The sequence below is a fragment of the Oncorhynchus keta genome, chromosome 37 (assembly GCF_023373465.1).
Source record: "Oncorhynchus keta strain PuntledgeMale-10-30-2019 chromosome 37, Oket_V2, whole genome shotgun sequence".
Classification (NCBI taxonomy): domain Eukaryota; kingdom Metazoa; phylum Chordata; class Actinopteri; order Salmoniformes; family Salmonidae; genus Oncorhynchus; species Oncorhynchus keta.
Window position 1 is genome coordinate 8,649,487 of NC_068457.1, and position 17,198 is coordinate 8,666,684.

General features: G+C 45.9%; 1 protein-coding gene across 3 annotated transcripts in view; it reads right to left on the minus strand.

The window, feature by feature from the left end:
- The window catches only part of pdxkb (pyridoxal (pyridoxine, vitamin B6) kinase b), a 29,821-nt gene that overhangs the window by 5,500 nt on the left and 7,123 nt on the right, over positions 1-17,198 (minus strand). For all 3 annotated transcript variants that reach the window (XR_008095447.1, XM_035754972.2, XM_035754973.2), the window contains exons 3-7: positions 10,432-10,536; positions 6,222-6,305; positions 3,492-3,526; positions 1,978-2,063; positions 456-501 (exon numbers count right to left, since the gene is read on the minus strand). Coding sequence is in view for 2 of the 3 variants with exons in the window: in XM_035754972.2 (XP_035610865.1) it covers positions 456-501; positions 1,978-2,063; positions 3,492-3,526; positions 6,222-6,305; positions 10,432-10,536 (356 nt within the window). In the remaining variant the exon portion in view is untranslated. The remainder of the gene's footprint in view (positions 1-455; positions 502-1,977; positions 2,064-3,491; positions 3,527-6,221; positions 6,306-10,431; positions 10,537-17,198) is intronic.

The following is a 17,198-nucleotide window of genomic DNA, read 5'->3' on the forward strand; positions in this document are numbered from 1 at the left end:
TGTAATGATCATGCTATTTAATCAGCTTCTTGATATGCCACTCCTGTTAGGTGGATGGATTATCTTGGCAAAGGAGAAATGCTCACTAACAGGGATGTAAACACATTTGTGCGTATGGAACATTTCTGGGATATTTTATTTCAGCTCATGAAAATGGGACCAACGTTGTGTTTATTTTAGTAGTTCCACTCTCCTTAAAATATATATATATTTTTAAATACACCCTTCATTTATTTTTTCTTTGAGGAAATCACAGCTCTGTCACGGAAGGCTTGGTGAAAACAATGGGGTGGATGCCATCTGCTTACTTACATATCAGTGAATACCTCAAGGAAGGAAGAATCCATTTTATTGGTATTCAAACATGGCCAATGGATTATGGACAAAGTTCGACATGACTTGAGGACAACTTTGCAACATAATATATATGTTGCATGGTCTATGGTAAGACTCACCTCCACTGCATCTTTCTCTGTGCTAATGTTCTTCCCTGTCAGGAGCCTGGAGGACAAACACGGGCACATTAATAAGGTCACACACAAACATGCCCATGCTAATTTAACCTTGAAACCAGAGGAGGCTGGTGGGTGGAGGAGCTATAGGAGGATGGGCTCATTGTAATGGCTGGAATGGAATAAATGGAACGGTATCAAACACATCCGTTCCATTCAATCCATTCCAGCCATTACAATGAGCCCGTCCTCCTATAGCTTCCCCCCACCAGCCTCCTCTGCTTGGAACTAACACCACATTCATTGTAAACAGCAACCGACAAACAGTCTAAGGAAGAGTCTGTTTAGTGTTCTACTATAGTGTTCTAGTGGCCATAGTGAGAGACAGTGAGCAACATTTACGCCATCATCTCCAAGCTAAACGATTGAGACTATCATTAGGCTGTGGAAACACCTCAAGACACAACGTACAGTATATTATTATTCATCTGTCATTCCCTGGGTATCCACCAGAGGGACCCTGTGCACCGGTAGACACTGGATTGCAGTGATGAGCAGAGGAGGTGGTTTAGAAGTAGGGTTGAAAGGAACAAGGGGAGAAGCAGTGGCGCACACACAAACCAACACAGCACACACAAACCAGCACACACAAACCAACACAGCACACACAAACCAGCACACACAAACCAACACAGCACACACAAACCAGCACACACAAACCAACACAGCACACACAAACCAGCACACACAAACCAACACAGCACACACAAACCAACACAGCACACACAAACCAGCACACACAAACCAGCACACACAAACCAACACAGCACACACAAACCAGCACACACAAACCAACACAGCACACACAAACCAACACAGCACACACAAACCAGCACACACAAACCAACACAGCACACACAAACCAACACAGAGCCCACACAAACCAGCACAGCACACACAAACCAACACAGCACACACAAACCAACACAGCACACACAAACCAACACAGAGCCCACACGAACCAACACAGCACACACAAACCAACACAGCACACACAAACCAACACAGAGCCCACACAAATGAACACAGCACACACGAACCAACACAGAGCCCACACAAACCAACACAGAGCCCACACAAACCAACACAGCCCACACGAACCAACACAGCACACACAAACCAACACAGCACACACAAACCAACACAGCACACACAAACCAACACAGGAAAAATGATGGAGGAATGCAGACAAAAAGACAAGCAGACAAACACAGAGAGGAGTGACTGGGTATCACTCAGCTTAGCAGCTATTTTACTGACATGCTACACGCCATACATAGGCCTTTGGTGTATCTGCATATCAGTTGATAGGATATTGAGTAAAATGACATCAATGTAGCTGATTAGGATGTGGACGAGGCTTAGTGATAGTAACAGATACGATACAGTCCCTGTGGTGATTTAACTCTCCGTCTCTCTCTCTCACACACACACACAGCAGCTGTATAGGTTCACTACTACTCACTCTGCTTCAAACTGATTGGGAGTGATGATGTCGGCCACTGGCACCACCTTGTTCTTGTAGACTGGGTGCAGGTTCTCTGGAACGTACTGGAGACAGAAAGAAACACATCAGTACCGGTGAGCAGCCACACACACACACACACACACACACACACACACACACACACACACACACACACACACACACACACACACACACACACACACACACACACACACACACACACACACACACACACACACACACACACACACACACAGGGTGCATCTCAATCACCTGAAGTGACTGCATCTCCTCATCAGCCCTTATTTATCTACACCGAGCTGAAATTTCTGCCTAGCTCAGATCAGAGCAGATGAAAAAAAAGGGACGAGGAAAGGAAGCAACTTTAGACTACTGAGATGCATAACAAGGAAAGGATGGATGTATTGAGTAAATCAGAATGATGAGCACAACAAGTATACACACCATTTTCTCAATGTCACTATATGCATCAACAAACATTATGCATGTATGCCCTTCTGCTCTCTCTACCTATCAAACACACACACACACACACACAAATACTAGTGTACGCACACACACACACGCGCACACTGTAACGCGTACGCACGCACGCACACTGTAACACGTATGCACGCAGTGAGTCACAATCGAGCAAATTATTCCGCATAATTCTCTCTGTACAGACAGCGAGGGCAGCTCTGCTCATGCTAATTTCATCTGTTACTGTGAAATGAGATGCGGTCTATCCTTCTCCAATCCACAACACACGCATACGCACGTCACGCACACACCCACACCATGATGCAACAATGACATCATGTCGACTGATCCCTGATGCTCAGCCCATAAAGGTAAAGAAGAGATTCCAGTAAGAGATGGGGGAGCGAGATAGAGGGAGGCAGAGAGACGGGGACAGGAAGTGACACAGGGAGAGACAGACAGAGAAAGGACAAGGGATAACAGAAAGTGAAAGTGGGGTTCTAAGTCCGCAGTCACATTGCGGATTTTGCATCTGAAAAATTTGCCAGTGGTTTTCCAACGGACAACGGAGATCGTTATCCATCAAAAAGTGCTCAATATGCCTTTTTACATCCGAAAATAGTTGACTTGAATTGAACTCTTGCCTGACAGACAAAAACAGGCAATCGATGAATGCATATAGGATTTCCGTTTATGTGTTCTCAGTGTGGCTGCGGGGTCTTAGGTTTGACTCATTGGTTCAGGTAAAGCTGAAGGTCAGCGTTTCCCCATTGAATGAGATTGAGCAGGAGTAGTGACATCACTTACTAGTACCATCTGATCACCCATTAAAGGCACAGTACTCTCTGGTGGCCTGGATTGTGTAGGATTACATACCTACCAATGTCAGTGTGGGTTGAAATCCGACCCACTGTCTATGATGAACTCTTCCAATCTTACCCACTATTATATTTTCATAGTCTTTTCTGCTCTGTTCAATAAAACATACGAAATACAGGCAGCGTAACACAAAAACACAAAGTACTCACCATGGAGCCATGGTCCCCCAGCACCGGGTCACACACTGAAAAGGCAAACGAGAACACGCTCAACCTCTTAACACAGATCTCTCAGGTTTCACACAGACATTACAGATGTTTTGCATTCTAGTGAAGCTGACCCAAGATGTCTTCCCGATTATGTTCATCGTCAGCTAATTACGTCAAAACACCTGGGTCGTATTCACTAGACGCCAAAACGGAGGATAACGGGACGAAATGGGGATGGACGACATGGACAAAGAAATTCTTGTTTTCATTTTCCTTTGCAAAACGTGTTGCTATGTTGTGCACTAATGCATACGACACTGCCCTCGGGAACAGACTGTAAACACGCGCTACAGCAGTTTCATTCGTCCCGCTCCTACATGTTGTTCAACTAATTTTCATGGAAATGCATGGGCGTTGTTAAATGATGTCAACTTTAATCTTAATTAGCAGCTTAATGAAGAATGATTTACTTTGGACTCGCTGAAACCGACACAACTGTCCCGTCAGCGCTTTTTCTAAACGCAGCAAGTGCTTAAGGCGTCCGCATACTTAATGTTCAGTTTGCTTCTTGGAGAACTCAGTTAGGAGAAACAAACGTCTGAGCTCGCATACTCCCTGAAGACCTTTACTTGAAAAAAGGGGGAAAAAGCAGTAATATCACTGTTGTTTGTCCCTAATGAGCAACCATAGCAACAACATACCCAGTAACCCTTCCTCAAAATAGGCCAAATTAATACAAAAAACGGTGCATTCAGAAAGTACATTACAACCTTATTCGAAAATGGATTAAATAAACATTTTCCTCATCAATCTACACACAATACCCCATAATGATAAATTATCAACAACAAAAATTATTTATTTCATAAATACCTTATTTACAGTATTCAGACCCTTTGCTATGAGACTCGAAATTGAGCTCAGGTGCATCCTGTTTCATCTTTGAGATGTTTCTACAACTTGATCGGAGTTCAACTGTGATAATTTCAATTGATTGGACATGATTTGGAAAGGCACACACCTGTCTATACAAGGTCCCACAGTTGACAGTGCATGTCAGAGAAAAATACCAAGCCATGAGGTCGAAGGAATTGTCTGTAGAGCTTCGAGACAGAATTGTGTCGAGGCACAAATCTGGGGAAGGGTACCAAAAAATGTATGCAGCATTGAAGGTCCACAAGAACAGAGGGGTCTCCATCATTCTTAAATGGAAGAAGTTTGGAACCACCAAGACTCTTCCTAGAGCTGGCCGCCCGGCCAAACTGAGCAATCGGGGGAGAAGGGCCTTGGTCAGGGAGGTGAGCAATAACCCAATGGTTCCTCTTTGGAGATAGGAGAACCTTCCAGAAGGACAACCATCTCTGCAGCACTCCACCAATCAGGCCAGACGGAAGCCACTCCTCAGTAAAAGGCACATGACAGCCCGCTTGGAGTTTACCAATAGACACGTAATGACTCTCAGACCATGAGAAACAAGATTCTCTGGTCTGATGAAACCAAGATTAAACTCTTTTTGGCCTGAATGTCAAGTGTTACGTCTGGAGGAAACCTGGTACCATCCCTACGGTGAAGCATGGTGGTGGCAGAATCATCCTCTGGGGATGTTTTTCAGCGGCAGGGAATGGGAGACTAGTCAGGAACAATGGAATGGCGCAAAGTACAGCGAGATCCTTGATGAGGATCTGCAGAGAATAATGGGAGACACTCCCCAAGTGCCAGGTTTATAGCATCATACCCAAGAAAACTCAAGGCTGTAATTGCTGCAAAAGGTGCTTCAACAAAGTATTGAGTAAAGGGCCTGAATACTTATGTAAATGTCATAATTCAGTTTTTATTTTTAATACATTTGCAAACATTTCTAAAATAAAATGGGTTTTGCTTTGCGATGATGGATTATTGTGTGTAGATTGATGAGGGGGGAAAACGATTTAATCCATTGTAGAATAAGGCTGTAACGTAACAAAATGTGGGAAAAGTCAAAGGATCTGAATACACTCCAAATGCACTGTGAATCAAGGTAAGTCATTCATTTGGCAGTTTTTGCAGAGGAAGTCTTAGTCACACAATGTTACATCTGACTAAGATGTTTGGTGCAGTATTTCTCATGTGAACAGATTTTCATGAAAACTAGTCGTCTCTTGTTGAATGACAACACTTCCTGTTCCCACTCCTTCTTAGGAGTAGTACTGTTGACCAATCACAGACAAAGGGGGCTAGACCTCAGCTACCGAACTTCGGCTTGCCTCAGGAAAACATTTTGTGTGCACAAACAGCCCAAAAAGAACCTGCTGAAGACCAAAACAAACAAAATATTGTCATAATATATGCATGAACTGTTTCGACTGGGAAACATATGGTAAGCTTTATTCCACATCAAGCTTGTCATTACCCTGAAACCCGGATGAAGGCAGCTTAGCTGTCGAATAACAGGTTATATTAAATGTATTGCTTCGGAACCATGAGTGTGAGGCTTTTCTTTTCTTTGTTACGTGTCCTTACGCTTCTACCAACTCAAACCTGAAGACGATGATACAACAGCTAGGGCCAGGAGTTTTCCAGACCAGTTCTCCCTGGTCAGGTCAGGTGGTCAGGAAAAACTCTTGGCCCTAACAATAATCCATACTGGAATCTTGAGCTTGTGATCAGCAGTGGTCGAACCCCACCCTGTTGATTTGAACAGATGTGTGAGACACACACACACATAGGGTTGACATAGCGAGGGATACACACCATACACAAGGTTAGGATTGGCCCTCTTCAGCTCTTGTACGATGTCCACAACCATCTCCAGAAAGGAAGTGTCTCGAGTGTACCCTGAGGGGCGAAGAGGATTCTGGGTCAAAGCAAAATCCTCAATGTCTCAAAGTTTTATACAGTTCACTGCAGACAAAACCAACCCCTCACCCAGGGCTCTAATGAGAGGATCGGGGATCATGGTGTGACAGTGTGTGTGTGTGTGTGTGTGTGTGTGTGTGTGTGTCAAATCAAATCACATTTTATTTGTCACATACACATGGTTAGCAGATGTTAATGCGAGTGTAGCGAAATGCTTGTGCTTCTAGTTCCGACTACGCGGTGGTTATTACTGCATTATCTAACCTAACAATTCCACAACTACTACCTTGTAAGTGTAAAGGGATAAATAATATGTACATAAAGATATATGAATGAGTGATTGTACAGAACGGCATAGGCAAGATGCAGTAGATGGTATAGAGTACAGTATATACATGTGAGATGAGTAATATAGGGTATGTAAACATAAAAGTGGCATTGTTTAAAGTGGCTAGTGATACATGTATTACATAAAGATGGCAAGATGCAGTAGATTATATAGAGTACAGTATATACATATGAAATGAGTAATGTAGGGGATGTGAACATTATATTAAGTGGCATTGTTTAAAGTGGCTAGTGATACATTTTTTACATCAATTTCCATTTATTAAAGTTTGCTGGAGTTGAGTCGGTATGTTGGCAGCAGCCACTCAATGTTAGTAGTGGCTGTTTAACAGTCTGATGGCATTGTTTTTCAGTCTCTCGGTCCCTGCTTTGATGCACCTGTACTGACCTCGCCTTTCTGGATGATAGCGGGGTGAACAGGCAGTGGCTTGGGTGGTTGTTGTGCTTGATGATCTTTATGGCCTTCCTGTGACATTGGGTGGTGTAGGTGTCCTGGAGGGCAGGTAGTTTGCCCCCGGTGATGCATTGTGCAGACCTCACTACCCTCTGGAGAGCCTTACAGTTGTGGGCGGAGCAGTTGCCGTACCAGGCAGTGATGCAGCCCGACAGGATGCTCTCGATTGTGTATCTGTAAAAGTTTGTGAGTGCTTTTGGTGACGAGCCAAATTTCTTCAGCCTCCTGAGGTTGAAGAGGCGCTGCTGCGACTTCATCACGACGCAGTCTGTGTGGGTGGACCAATTCAGTTTGTCCGTGATGTGTACGCCGAGAAACGTAACTTATACCCTCTCCACTACCGTCGATCTGGATAGGGGGGTGCTCCCTCTGCTGTTTCCTGAAGTCCAAGATCATCTCCTTTGTTTTGTTGACGTTGAGTGTGAAGTTATTTTCCTGACACCACACTCCGAGGGCCCTCATCTCCTCCCTGTAGGCCGTCTCGTCGTTGTTGGTAATCAAGTCTACCACTGTAGTGTCGTCTGCAAACTCGATGATTGAGTTGGAGGCGTGCATGGCCACGCAGTAGTGGGTGAACAGGGAGTACAGGAGAGGGGTCAGAACGCACCCTTGTGGGGCCCCAGTGTTGAGGATCAGCTGGGTGGAGATGTTGTTCCCTACCCTCACCAACTGGGGGCGGCCCGTCAGGAAGTCCAGTACCCAGTTGCACAGGGCGGGGTCGAGACCCAGGGTCTCAAGCTTGATGACGAGTTTGGAGGGTACTGTGGTGTTAAATGCTGAGCTGTAGTCGATGAACAGCATTCTCACATAGGTATTCCTCTTGTCCAGATGGGTTAGGGCAGTGTGCAGTGTGGTTGCGATTGCATTGTCTGTGGACCTATTGGGGCGGTAAGCAAATTGGAGTGGAAGTGAGTGCTACGGAGCGGTAGTCGTTTGGCTCAGTTACCTTAGCTTTCTTGGGAACAGAAACAATGGTGGCCCTCTTGAAGCATGTGGGGACAGCAGACTGGAATAAGGATTGATTGAATATGTCCATAAACACACCAGCCAGCTGGTCTGCGCATGCTCTGAGAACGCGGCTGGAGATGCTGTCTGGGCCTGCAGCCTTGCGAGGGTTAACACGTTTAAATGTTTTACTCACATCGGCTCCAGTGAAGGACAGTCCGCAGGTTTTGGTAGTGAGCCGTGTCAGTGGCACTGTATTGTCCTCAAAGCGAGCAAAAAAGTTGTTTAGTCTGTCTGGGAGCAAGACATCCTGGTCCGCAATGAGGATGGTTTTTCTTTTGTAGTCCATGATTGACTGTAGACCCTGCCACATACCTCTTGTGTCTGAGCCGTTGAATTGCAACTCTACTTTGTCTCTATACTGACGCTTAGCTTGTTTGATTGCCTGGCGGAGGGAATAGCTACACTGTTTGTATTCGGTCATGTTTCCGGTCTCCTTGCCCTGGTTAACAGCAGTGGATCACGTGTGTGTGTGTGTGTGTGTGTGTGTGTGTGTGTGTGTGTGTGTGTGTGTGTGTGTGTGTGTGTGTGTGTGTGTGTGTGTGTGTGTGTGTGTGTGTGTGTGTGTGTGTGTGTGTGTGTGTGTGTGTGTGTACGTGAGCAGGACCTGCTGACGCTGCAGTGCTGGCTGTATATACAGTACGTGGGAGATAAGGGCCAGAAGAGAGGAAGATGATTCAATGGGAATGCTGATATAAGGCTTGTTTGCGTGTGTGCCTCACTTTTGTGCTCTGCCACAAGGCTCTCAGTGAGGGAAAGCCCATGTCCTCATGGCTGATTTAAACACACAGGGACTAACTGTCTCAACACCTATTCCCTTTCTCGCCCCTAACCCAAGTTTTCACCAATCTGAAGGGTCTGGATAGGTATGAGTATAAATAACGACACACTGCTTGCTTAGCGACTACCGCTTCCTCCTAATTTTGGCTCATACCAAAGGCTCGAACCCAGGACCTCTGCCTTGCAAACATACCTCCCTCCTGAAGCTAGCTATTAGGCAGCGCAGGTGGGGACACTTCAGGCTAAGGAGTGAGTTTCACACATCTCCATGCACAATACGAGCAGTGTATTAGTTGAGCTTCCACCATATTTCTAACTTTTGACCGATCTGTAAATGACGAAGATTTAGGGCCATGGGAAGAGTTGGGAAAAGGGAGCAAATTGGCACGGCTAGATTCTAACTCAAACTCCACTTATTCAGGTTATCCACCTATTGGATGATAAACACAGAGTACTTCATGCCATGTATCTGACCGCAGAGACATCTGTAAGTCCCATTTGTAAGCTATGTTTCTTACAGACAAACCTAAGAGTCTACTAAAGGTGAACCTTTTCATTGTTGGTGTTATACAGTATGTAACCAAACTGATGTGATTTTTAGCCGCACTTAAGTCTCAACTACTGTATCCATGATATCTACTCTAGTGTGTACGTAACGATTACTTTCAAATGTCTAGCAGTCTGTCTTAAATAAAAGAGCTGACCAACCAATAGTCTGCTTACTAGAATGTAGCTGTTCCAACACATTCCTGTTTGGCAACATTTCACACCTCGACAGATTCACAAGGACTCGGAGAGAATAAAACCATGACCTTCACTCTCTCCTCTCCTCTCTTCTCTTCTCTCCCTTATTGTCTGCTCTCTCTCTCTCTCTCTCTCTCTCTCCCTCTCTCTCTCTCTCTCTCTCTCTCTCTCTCTCTCCCTCTCTCTCTCTCTCTCTCTCTCTCTCTTATTTTCTCCTCTCCCTCTCAAGGTGATAGGAGAGGAGACGTAATCCATCAGGGAATGCGAGCGTTTCTGTTCCGTCTCTCTCTCTCTCTCTGGTCCAGGGCTAGCAGAGCACGACGGCTACCACAGAACAGTGGCTGGGAGCGAACATCTGACAGCCTGACTGACATTAGGTTCTGTAAACCCTGCAGCCTGACACCATCTCTGTCTGGGTGACCTCATGAGGCTCATGTCCATCAACTGCTTCCTGTGTTCTCCCTGGAAAAGTGCAGAGGGAGCCGAGGACTGACAAGAACAACATCTGTCTGAAGATAATTTAGGCCTTGACCAGAAGCAGGCACTCTCTGAAGCTATTGACTTAGCTAGCCGCTCTCTATGAAACATTTCTTCAGCTAGCTAACTGTTATCTCCTTTTTTGTCTGTATACTGCAATTCAGCTTTTAGCAGCGAATGTGTCCCAAGACGGTCTAAACAACATAAATAAAAACTTGATATAAACTTGATATAAACTAACAACCATCCCCAGACTGCTAGCGCTAGCCTTCACTTCTTTCTGTGTGTGAGTCTCACCTGTGAGAACATAGTCGTAGTGGTGGACGTTGTTGAGCTTGATCCCCTCGTAGAGGACGTGCAGCTCGTCCGCGGTCAGCACCTGGCCTTTCCAGTGAGAGTAGCCTTGGGACAGAGGTCAGGGGTTAGAGGTCAGGGAGACAACTCCACAACAGAGTGACAACACTTCCCCTGTAATGGATTTAACAATGGTGAAAACTCCCTCCACCAATACTTTTAAATCTATGACGGGGATTGAACCAGTGCAACTTTGAGGAAAGTGTGGAGAACCGGGACGCAATCAGAACAACTGACAGTTCACAACATAGGCTAGTATCTTCATTAATTTCTATGGTTTAAATTATGAAAACAACAGTTAACAGTGCTGAGGTCTTTTCTACACAGATGGGGCCTAGAGAAGCCCCCACCCACAGTGAGACAGCTTCTCAGGAAGGGGGATGGGACAGGGGGCATGTTTGTTGCGTCAGCTCCCTCAAATGCAAAAAAAAATGTGTGGGGCTGTGGGGGCAACCAGCATTTTGTAAGAGACCATTGTCGCTGCCGCAGGAATTGTGATGTCACACTTCAGGGGAGTCACCCAGCAGATCACATGGTGTGGTGCTGGTTGCCTAGTAACAGGCCAGAAGAAAGCCTGAGGGACTGAGAGCAATAAAGAGTTGCCGCTGCTCTTCTCTGTGTGTGTGTGTGTGTGTGTGTGTGTGTGTGTGTGTGTGTGTGTGTGTGTGTGTGTGTGTGTGTGTGTGTGTGTGTGTGTGTGTGTGTGTGTGTGTGTGTGTGTGTGTGTGTGTGTGTGTGTGTGTGTGATGGGGGAGGGAGCCAAGGAAGGAGAGAAATCTTTGTGATAAAGGCTGGCTCTGTCGTCATAATTTTCTGCTGTCGCAATTGCATGATTCGCTGCTGGGGAGAGCATTTTCAGCTCGTCACAATCCAAGACACACACACAAACACACATACACACGTTTTCTTCAGCACGTGCAGAGTGAAGAAGAGATAGACGCTGCGTATCCTTCCCCACTGGGAAGATAACCGCCACTGTGTTTTGAGCTGAATCTACCCATCAGGCCCTGCTTCTCTTTGCCCCCCTAAAGCTAACACAGAGAGACACTTACACACAGCAAAAACATTGTTCTTTAAAACCTTGAAAAAATACTATTGGGCATGGGAAAAGACAAATGTTACATCCCAAATGGTACTCATTCCCAATATAGTGCACTACTTTTGACCAGAGCCCTATTGCCACTATACGGAATAGGGTGCCATTTGGTACACAACCAGAGATGAAACTGCAGTAGCTAGCCTAAGTCAATTGACATAATTAAAGTCTGAATCTTCCTCATTGCAGTAATGTTTGATGTGTGATGAGCGGAGTGACCCTTACGACAGGAGCAAGGGTTTTTGGTCTCCATTGCTGTGATGTTCCAGAATCTAGATTATGTCTGATGTTCCACACTAGAGGTCGACCGATTAATCGGAATGGCCGATTAAATTAGGGCCGATTTTCAAGTTTTCATAACAATCGGAAATCTGTATTTTTGGACACCGATTTTTACACCTTTATTTAATCTTTATTTAACATGGCAAGTCAGTTAAGAACGCATTCTTATTTTCAATGACGGTCAAGGAACGGTGGGTTAACTGCCTTGTTCAGGGGCAGAACGACAGATTTTCACCTTGTCAGCTCGGGGGATCCAATCTTGCAACCTTACAGTTAACTAGTCCAACGCAATAACGACCTGCCTCTCTCTCGTTGCAATCCGCAATGAGCCTGTTACGCGAATGCAGTAAGCCAAGGTAAGTTGCTAGCTAGTTAAACTTATCTTATAAAAAACAATCATAATCACTAGTTAACTACACATGGTTGATGCTATTACTAGATATTATCTAGCGTGTCCTGCGTTGCATATAATCTGACTGAGCATACACGCATAAAAGTATCTAAGTATCTGACTGAGCGGTGGTAGGCAGAAGCAGGAGCATAAACATTCATTCAAACAGCACTTTCGGGCGTTTTGCCAGCAGCTCTTCGTTGTGCGTCAAGCATTGCGCTGTTTAAGAATTCAAGCCTATCAACTCCCGAGATGAGGCTGGTGTAACCAAAGTGAAATGGCTAGCTAGTTAGCGCGCTAATAGCGTTACAAACATCACTCGCTCTGAGCCTTGGAGTGGTTGTTCCCCTTGCTCTGCATGGGTAACGCTGCTGCCAGGGTGGCTGTTGTCGAGCCCAGGTGTAACGTCGTTCTTCGTTTGTAGAAAGAGAGTCGGACCGAAACACAGCATGGTGGTTACTCATGACTTTAATGAAAAGAGCGACACATGAAATAACTATACAAATACAAAACAACAAACTGAACGTGAAACCTAATTACAGCCTATCTGGTGAAACTACACAGAGATAGGAACAATCACCCACGAAATACACAGTGAAACTCAGGCTACCTAAATACGGTTCCCCATCAGAGACAACAAGAATCACCTGACTCTGATTGAGAACCGCCTCGAGCAGCCAAGCCTATACTAGACACACCCCTAATCAACCACAATCCCAATGCCTACAAAAACCCCAATACGACAATACAATAAACCCATAAACCCTGGCCTGAACTAAACAATCAACGAAAACACAAAACACTAAGACCAAGGCGTGACACCAGGTAGGAGCGAGGAGAGGTACGGAAGCTATACTGTTACACTGGCAATACTAAAGTGCCTATAAGAACATCCAATAGATTTAAACACGGTCGATTTGTACTGCTGGACTGTATGCATTCGGGTTAGGTGTGAACGCTGTATCAAAGCAAAATGGGGGACGTTTAACCAATTACCCAGAAGCTGTTGGAGCGTGGGGAGGCTGAGAGGACACAGGGAGTTGTATGACAAGTGGACAGAGAGGGCTACGGGACTAGCATATAGCATGGTGAGGAGTGGCACATTCAAGTGGATGAGGTCAGCACAGCCAAGCTGGCTCTTTGACACGGTGCCGCTCTCCAGGACATCTGCCCATGAATGAACACTTAGCAAGAACACCAGCGGGCACACGAGGCTGGCTAATTCATACGTTGACAGACGCGGCACAATCGATAGGGTCATTCCTCAAACCTACGTCAGAGACACACAGTGTACTTATCCCTCTGCTCTCTTTTAATCTCCCTCACAATCACTCACTTCCTCTCCGTCGTCTTGCCCACGCTGCTCATCGGGCTCAGGCAGGCATCCGTGGTTTTCCCAGACGGAGCGACAGATGAAGTGAGAGACGGAAACCGAGAGGAGCCTGACTGGTGCGATCTCAATTAGCACACATTCACGTTTCTTTCACAGACACACACGGATGTGCGCACACACAAACACACTGGTGTCTACCATGTCATTAGGTGACCCTGTACAACTACTGTATTAGGCTATAACAGTGTCAACAAACCAAAACGTTTGGCACAAATGTTACATTATTGCCCCAGCAGCATCCAGTGCATTCTGTTGTCACTATTGACATCACAATAGAGCTGGAGTCACTCTGAAGATTTCCTCTGTGGTGGATGTGACGGGCTCATGTGGCCGCCGGCAGGTGACTCGTGCGGCAGTGAGGTGTGAACAGGCAGCGGTGATTGGGCTGTGATTGGCGTTGCCTGGAGCCTGCATCTAAAATGACGCCCTATTCCCTACATAGTACACTACTTTTGACCAGAGCTCTATAAGCCCCGGTCAAAAGTAGCACACAACTGTATATAGGGAATAGTGGTCCATGGTTTGGGACATAGAATCCTTGGATATCTGAGAGAGATTACTGTGAGACTGACTGCTAATCTCTGCCCCATAGCTATGGGACTCAGTGTCAGGGTGTCCGTTGCAAATGGGGCTCCTGTAACAAGGGTGGTTCAGAGAACCTTGCTCGCATGTTGAGTAACCTTCCCTAAGACTAAATCAAATAAAAATGTATTTGTCACACGTGCCCGAATACAACAGGTGTAGTAGACCTTACAGTGAAATGCTTCCTTTACAAGCCCTTAACCTTAACAAGCCCTTATGTTTTAAAAATAAAAATAAATTAAAAAGTGTTAAGTAAAAAATTTAAAATAAAAGTATCAAATAATTCAGTAGCAGCAGTAAAATAACAAGCGAGGCTATATACAGGGGGTACCAGTACAGATCCAATGTGCGGGGACACATGTTTGGACCATGATAGTTTGTTGGTGATGTGGACACCAAGGAACTTGAAACTCTCAACCTGTTCCACGACAGCCCAGTCGATGAGAATGGTGGCATGCTCGGTCCTCCTTTTGCTGTAGTCCACAATCATCTCCTTTGTCTTGATCACATTGATGGAGAGGTTGTTTTCCTGGCACCACACAGCCAAGTCTCTGACCTCCTCCCTATAGGCTGTCTCATCGTTGTCGGTGATCAAGCCTACCACTGTTGTGTCATCGGCAAACTTAATGACGGTGTTGAAGTCATGCCTGGCCGTGCAGTCATAATTGAACAGGGAGTATAGGAGGAGACTAAGCAAGCACCCCTGGGGGGCCCCCGTGTTGAGGATCAGCGTGGCGGATGTGTTGTTACCTACCCTTACCACCTGGGGGAGGCCCGTCAGGAAGTCTAGGATCCAGTTGCAGAGGGAGGTGTTTAGTCCCAGGGTCTTTAGCTTAGTGATGAGCTTTGAGGGCACTATGGTGTTGAACCCTGAGCTGTAATCAATTAATGACTAGAGCGGGCTAACACAGTCTTGTGGCATACAAGAGACCCAGGTTCAAACCACAGTTTATCACATAGGTGCTGTAACCTGGATGGGTTTATGTGAGGCGCAGGAAGAGGTCAAAGGGGAGGAAAGTGTAAAGGTGGTTCATGTAAGCTTGCGTCATGAGTAACCTTGTCTGAGACCTGATTATTTATGTAGGCTTAGTGGGCTAACACAGTTTAGTAAGGCACAGAAGACCCAGGTTTGAACCCTGTTGGGAACACTTCTCAATGAATAACCCAAGACACACCAGTGGCACTGAATATAATGTAGGGTATGTAAACATTATATTAGGTAGCATTGTTTAAAGTGGCTAGTGATATATTTTACATCATTTCCCATCAATTCCCATTATTAAAGTGGCTGGAGTTGAGTCAGTGTGTTGGCAGCAGCCACTCAATGTTAGTGGTGGCTGTTTAACAGTCTGATGGCCTTGAGATAGAAGGAGAGGGCTCAGAACGCACCCTTGTGGGACCCCAGTGTTGAGGATCAGCGGGGTGGAAATGTTGTTGCCTACCCTCACCACCTGGGGGCGGCCCGTCAGGAAGTCCAGTACCCAGTTGCACAGGGCGGGGTCGAGACCCAGGGTCTCGAGCTTGATGACGAGCTTGGAGGGTACTATGGTGTTAAATGCTGAGCTGTAGTCGATGAACAGCATTCTCACATAGGTATTCCTCTTGTCCAGATGGGTTACGGCAGTGTGCAGTGCGGTTGAGATTGCATTGTCTGCGGACCTATTTGGGCGGTAAGCAAATTGGAGTGGGTCTAGGGTATCAGGTAGGGTGGAGGTGATATGATCCTTGACTAGTCTCTCAAAGCACTTCATGATGACGGAAGTGAGTGCTATGGGGCGGTAGTCGTTTAGCTCAGTTACCTTAGCTTTCTTGGGAACAGGAACAATGGTGGCCCTCTTGAAGCATGTGGGAACAACAGACTGGGATAGGGATTGATTGAATATGTCCGTAAACACACCAGCCAGCTGGTCTGCGCATGCTCTGAGGGCGCGGCTGGGGATGCCGTCTGGGCCTGCAGCCTTGCGAGGGTTGACACGTTTAAATGTTTTCCTCACGTCGGCTGCAGTGAAGGAGAGTCCGCATGTTTTAGTTGCGGGCCGTGTCAGTTGCACAAGATGTCCACAAACGTGTTACTATTAAGTAACTCAAAGGCCTATTAAGCAGGGAAGGTGTGTGTGTGTGTAAGAGAGAGAGAGTCAACAAGTGCAGTAGCCTATACTGTAGTATAGTGGCCTCTTGTTATGCCATCGTTTCCGTTTCTCTCAGACCACCTGCACTGTCAGCGTGTAGGCTATCCCCCAGTCAGATCCCATGTAGAGAAAAATACAATCCTGAGACTGTGTCCTGAACTGGCCCTGACAGACAATTAATCTTCTCCACTTAAGAGAGGACAAATTGTACATGTGGCGTCACTTTAACCATTACAACCAGTGACACTTTGTTCCACCCAAGAACATGTCTGATAACTTGACACAATGAGGAATGTGACACAAAACACAAAACCCATATCTTTTCATCACACTTTTCCTGATGTGAGCCTGATCAACAGCTCCACTTTCAAGATGGAAGAGATTTTGTTTCATGTGATAAAGGTTGATTGCAGTCATAGTGGAAATGTAATGGTTTGTTAGGGGGAGGCAGGTAGCTTTAACTTCTTATGGCTGCAGGGGCAGTATTGAGTAGCTTGGATGAAAGGTGCCCAGAGTAAACGGCCTGCTCATATGGAACTCATATGGCAGGCAAAAACCTGAGAAGAAATCCAAACAGGAAGTAAGAAATCTGAGGTTGGTCAATTTTCAACCCAGCCCCTATTGAATTCATAGTGGGATATGGATGAAGTTGCACTTCCTAGGGCTTCCACAATATGTCAACCATCTTTAGAAACTTGAATGAGGCTTCTACTGTGGTGTGGGGCTGAATGGGAGCTGAATGAGCCAGGTGTCTGGCAGAGAGCCAAGGGCTGGTCACGTGCAATTCACATGATAGCAACCTGCGTTCCAGGGCTTCTCTACACACAAAGGAATTCT